The sequence below is a fragment of the Tasmannia lanceolata genome, unplaced genomic scaffold (assembly GCF_043159265.1).
Source record: "Tasmannia lanceolata isolate RefF3 unplaced genomic scaffold, GAP_Taslan_0.1 ptg000037l, whole genome shotgun sequence".
In the NCBI taxonomy this organism is placed as follows: domain Eukaryota; kingdom Viridiplantae; phylum Streptophyta; class Magnoliopsida; order Canellales; family Winteraceae; genus Tasmannia; species Tasmannia lanceolata.
In genome coordinates this window covers 38994714-39000786 of record NW_027518714.1, presented here as the reverse complement: position 1 = coordinate 39000786, position 6073 = coordinate 38994714, and the positions used below count along the sequence as shown (strand labels likewise).

General features: G+C 37.1%; 1 protein-coding gene across 1 annotated transcript; it reads left to right on the top strand.

The window, feature by feature from the left end:
- The first annotated feature begins 3332 nt into the window (after positions 1–3332).
- LOC143861432 (uncharacterized) lies at positions 3333–5621 on the top strand. The gene is made up of 3 exons (XM_077372359.1): positions 3333–3540; positions 4270–4736; positions 4806–5621. Exons 1-3 carry the CDS (start codon positions 3333–3335, stop codon positions 5619–5621), a joined length of 1491 nt encoding a protein of 496 aa, XP_077228474.1.
- Positions 5622–6073: the final 452 nt, after the last annotated feature.

The following is a 6073-nucleotide window of genomic DNA, read 5'->3' as shown; positions in this document are numbered from 1 at the left end:
TCTATGATTCAATACTATCTAATCCTCAATTCAAAACTTAGCTAAAAGCAATTCGACACCATATATAGGGTTTATAAAAAGTAAAATACTGATATTTATAAAGTTTCTAAGATAAGAAACTTTTTATTTCTTCAATCTCTATCGTTCAGCAACTAAATCTAAGATTCAATACCCTCTCATCCTAATCTTAAAACTTGGCAAAAAACTCATTGACACCATCTCTAGGGTTTCTTATGTCCAACAGATGGATCTTTTATAAAGTTTCTAAAATAAGAAGCTTTCTCTTTTTTGAATCTCCATCCTTCATCATCTAAATCAAAGATTCAATACCCTCTGATTCTCAACCCAAAACGTGGCTAGAAGTTGGTTGACATCATCTCTAAGGTTTCAATACCATAAAAGGTGGTCCTTCATCAACTAAATCTAAGTTTCAGTACCATCTCATCCTCACCTCAAAATATGGCTAAAAGCTCCTTGACCCCATCTCTAGGGTCTCCTATGGCTAAAGATTGATGTTTTGAAAAGTTTCTAAAATAAGAAACTTTCTATTTTTTCAATCTTCTTACTTTATCAACTAAATCTATGATTCAATACCATCTCGTCCTGATCTCAAAACTTGGGTAAAACCTTATTAACACTATCTCGAGGATTTCCCACGTCTAAAAGATGGATGTTTTATAAAGTTTATAAAAGAATAAACTTTCGATTTCTTCAATCTCCATCCTTCATCAACTAAATTTAAGATTCAACACCATCTAATCCTCATCTCAAAATGTTGCTAAAAGCTCTTTGACACCATCTCTAGGGTTTACTAAGTAGAAAAGTTTGATGTTTTATAAAGTTTCTAAAATAAGAAATTTTTTTTTCTTTCAATCTCCATCATTCAGCAACTTAATCTAACATTCAGTACCCTCTCATTCTCATCTCAAAACTTTGCTAAAAGCTCCTTGACACCATCTCTCGAGTTTCCACTGTCTAAAAGATGGATGTTTTATAAAGTTTCAAAAATAAGAAACTTTCTATTTTTTCAATCTCCATCCTTAATCAGCTAAATCGAAGATTCAATACCATCTCATCATCAATCCAAAACTTGGCTAAAAGCTCATTCACACCCTCTCTAGGGTCAGCTATGTCTAAACGATGGATCTTATATAAACTTTCTAAAATAAGAAACTTTCTATTTTTTCAATCTCCATCCTTTATCAACAAAATCCAAGATCCAATACCATCACATCCTCATCTCAAAACTTGACTGAAAGCTCCATAACACCATCTCTAGGCTTTTCTATGTCTAAAAGATGGATGTTTTATAAAGTTTCTAAAATAAGAAACTTTGTAAATTTTCAATCTCCGTCCTTCATCAACTAAATCTACGATTTAATACCATCTAATCCTCATCTCAAAACTTAGCTAAAAGCACTTCGACACCATATCTAGGGTTTACAAAAAGTAAAAGATTGATATTTATAAAATTTCTAAGATAAGAAACTTTTTATTTCTTCAATCTCTATCCTTCAGCAACTAAATCTAAGATTCAACACCTTGTCATCCTAATTTTAAAACTTGGCAAAAAACTCTTTGAGACCATCTTTAGGGTTTCTTATGTACAAAAGATGGATATTTTATAAAGTTTCAAAAATAAGAAACTTTCTATTTTTTCAATCACCATCCTTCATCAGCTAAATCTAAGATTCAATACCATCTCATAATCAATCCAAAACTTGGCTAAAAGCTCATTGACACCATCTCTAGGCTCAGCTATGTCTAAACAATGGATGTTATATAAACTTTCTATTTTTTCAATCGATCCTTTATCAACAAAATCCAAGATCCAATACCATCACTTCCTCATCTCAAAACTTGACTGAAAGCTCCTTAACATCATCTCTAGGATTTCCTATGTCTAAGAGACGAATATTTTATAAAGTTTCTAAAACAAGAAACTTTCAACTTTTTCAATCTCCATCTTCCATCAACTTAATCTAAGATTTAAAACCATCTCATCATCATCCCAAAACATGGCTAAAAGCTCTTTGGCACAATCTTCAGGGTCTCTTACATCTAAAAGATGGATGTTTTAGAGTTTCTAAAATAAGAAACTTTCTATTTTTTAATTCAATATCCTCTATCAACTAAATCTAAGATTCAATACAATCTCATCCTCTTCTACAAACTTGGTTAAAAGCTTCTTTACACGACATCTAGGGCTTTCTATGTCAAAAAGTTGGATGTTTTATAAAGTTTCTAAAATAAGAAACTTTGTAATTTTTCAATCTCCATCCTTCATCAACTAAATCTATGATTCGATACTATCTAATCCTCATCTCAAAACTTAGCTAAAGCACTTCGACACCATATCTAGGGTTTACAAAAAGAAAAAGATTGATATTTATAATGTTTCCAAGATAAGAAACTTTTTATTCCTTCAATCTCTATCCTTCAGCAACTAAATCTAAGATTTAATACCCTCTCATCCTAATCTTAAAACTTGGCAAAAAACTCCTTGACACCATCTCTAGGGTTTCTTATGTCCAAAAGATGGATGTTTTATAAAGTTTCTAGAATAAGAAGCTTTCTATTTTTTCAATCTCCATCTTTCATCAGCTAAATCTAAGATTCAATACCCTTTGATTCTCAACCCAAAACGTGGCTAGAAGGTGGTTGACATCATCTCTAGGGTTTCATTACCATAAAAGGTTGTCCTTCATCAACTAAATCTAAGTTTCAATACCATCTCATCGTCATCTCAAAACATGGCTAAAAGCTCCTTGACCCCATCTCTAGGGTCTCCTATGGCTAAAAATTGATGTTTTGAGAAGTTTCTAAAATAAGAAACTTTCTATTTTTTCAATCTTCTTACTTTATCAACTAAATCTAAGATTCAATACCATCTCGTCATGATCTCAAAACTTGGCAAAAAGCTTATTAACACTATCTCGAGGATTTCCCACGTCTAAAAGATGGATGTTTTACAAAGTTTCTAAAATAATAATCTTTCTATTTCTTCAATCTCCATCCTTCATCAACTAAATCTAAGATTCAATACCATTTAATCCTCATCTCAAAATGTTGCTAAAAGCTCTTTGACACCATCTCTAGGGTTTACTAAGTATAAAAGTTTGTTGTTTTATAAAGTTTCTAAAATAAGAAACTTTTTTTTCGTTCAATCTCCATCATTTAGCAACTAAATCTAAGATTCTGAAAATACTTTTTGAACTTTTTCCTACTAAAAATACTTTTCAGTTCTAGTGAGAGAAACTCTGAGATTCTGAAATTCTAGTGAGAGAAAAGTTTCCTCTCATCTTCTTCTTCTTCTCTTAGAGGTTCCTGTCATGGAAACCATTCCTCCAGATCCAGGCAAACATAGTTCTGTTCCCAGCTTGGATTCGAATCTTCCATTTCCCAGCTTAGTTTCAAGGGACAGCATGGGACAATCGTCTCCCCCTCGTGGAGCATATGCTTTTGGTCATTCCCTCCTGGGCAAGGGAGAAGGAAAACCAAATCCAACCCTCTTAGCTCAGCTTCAAAAGGCCAAAGCCTGTGAGGAGAAATACTCACCTTAATCTCCCTGATTCTCATGTCTCTCCCTCTCGCCCAAAACTCTTTCCCTCTCTCTCTTTGGATGACCTTGGTAAGCTTCAAACCCAAGATCTAGGATTTGATCCTAGCACCCACCGGAAGAAAGGCACTAGGCTTCATAAAATCTTTACAAAACCTATTCGATCCTTACCCAGTTCTCCTTATAATTCGCAAAAAAAAACTGAGGCACCCCGGCACCCCAAAGTTTCCTCTTCAGTAGATCTGGAGGTCTCCCCATCTCACTCCTTTAGCAAATCCTTAGGCCAAAGCTTCATCTCTCCCTCGAGCTCAGATGGCCAGAGGTTGAAGACCGGTTCCTTTTTGGGTAAGGAGAAAACCACTTTGTATCCATGGCCAAAAATAGCTCTAAACCAGCGGTTACTTGCCTGATGCCCAACCACCCTCTGTCCTTTCCGACAAAGCCTGTCTGGCCCCAGGATTCCAGCGCTTCTCCCTCCTCCGTTGATCTTGATCTCACCCAGATCCCAAAGCAAGACTCAGCCTTTTCCCCCCTGCTAGCCCGCCCAAAAATTTGAATTTAGCAAATGCGGGAATATTTGAATCTGTTCTCCCTGAAATATATCAAATCAAAAAAATTTTGGACTATTAAGCTGCCTTCAAAGCCTTCATGGGGGATTAGAAGGATCATCAAAAGTAGAGACCTGGCTAAACCTCACATCTGCTGCTTAGTGGGCAATGAAGCAGCCATTGATCTGTGGTCCGAGCCGTGGCATCCGAGGGGAGTAATTTCTTCCATCATTTCCAAGCACAGAACAGATTCCTCCCTGTCATCCTTGAAGACTCTCGAGCAGCTGCATCATGAAGGATCCTGGAATCCTATTCTGAACCTTGGATCCCTCACTCAGGAAAAGTCTCTTCTAATGGAAGCTATCTTCAGTGACTCTACCACAAATACTCCTATTTGGAAACCAAACAGTAATGGTATATTCTCTACTAAAAGTGGGTGGGAAGTTACTAGGCCTCACTTTGAAAAACTGGTTTGGGCTTCGCGAATTTGGTTCAGCAGACACATCCCTCGGCACGCTCTTGTAACTTGGAAGGCCCTCAGCAATGGTCTTAGCACAACTGATAACCTCCCATTTCTTGACCCTACTATCAGCAGAAACTGTATTTTATGCAACTCTGGGCCAGAATCTGTTAACCATCTCTTTTTCCAGTGTAGCTATTCAAATTGGGTATGGAAATCAATTCTTTGAAACCTTCAGCTATGGCGCAACCCAGAACCTGATCTTATTCAGGAAGAGCTGTGGCTGGCAAACCACTTCAAGGGTGCCGGGCAAACTTCCAAATTAGCTTTTATTGCTTTGGAGGCCACCATTTACAACATCTGGTCTGAGCGGAATCACCGAATTTTCCGCAATACTTTTGTTCCCAAATCAGTTCTCCTATCCGGAACTCTATCTTTCATTCGAACAAAAATTCTTGGCTTGCACCTGGAAGATGTGGATACTCCAACTAACAGGTCCATTGCAGCCAACTTTGGTTGTGCTTTCTGTCCCAAAATCCGTTCTCCTCAGGTATGTTGTTGGAGCAAACCGAATCAGGGGTCTTTCAAAATTAATTCTGATGCATCTCTATCTACTGATGGGGGAGGTATGGGAGGTGCAATCCGAAATCATAACGGATTTCTCGTATCTATGTTCTCAGTTAATGTTGAGTCCGAAGAGATTCTGGTGCTGGAAATCAAAGCTGTTCTCGTTGGTCTTCGGCTGGCCGCATCTTTGGGTTTGACCAATATTTGGATCGAAGTAGATTCTAAAATTGCTGCAGATGTTATCAATGGCACCTCTAAAACTCCATGGAAATGCTTTGCCTGTACTCAGGAAATACGTCAGTTACTCTCCTCTTTCCTCCAATGGAAGATTTCTCATATTTGGCGAGAAGGAAATAGTGTAGCAGACTTCCTTTCTAAACGAAACTGCCCTTGCAAAGGTACTGCTCTCCCCCCTTTCTTGGCCGACCCGGCGCTCCTCCTGCTCATGGACTCAGATAGGATAGGCAGTGAGTACTATCGGTTGTAATTTTACATGTTTCGCTATCTTGTGCTTTGGGCTCTCTGTTGTTGGGAGCTTGATCCCTTTATGTTGGCTTTCCAGCCCCCATAGTTGTATCGAATTTTTATTTCTAGTGCCTGGTTGGGGTCCTGCCTAACCCCTGCTTAATCATCAAAAAAAAAAAATTCTAAGATTCAGTACCCTCTCATTCTCATCTCAAAACTTTGCTAAAAGCTCCTTGACACCATCTCTCGAGTTTCCAATGCCTAAAAGATGGATGTTTTATAAAGTTTCTAAAATAAGAAACTTTCTATTTTTTCAATCTCCATCCTTCATCAGCTAAATCTAAGATTCAATACCATCTCATCATCAATCCAAAGCTTGGCTAAAAGCTCATTGACATCATCTCTAGGGTCAGCTATGTCTAAACGATGGATGTTAAATAAACTTTCTAAAATAAGAAACTTACTAATTTTTCA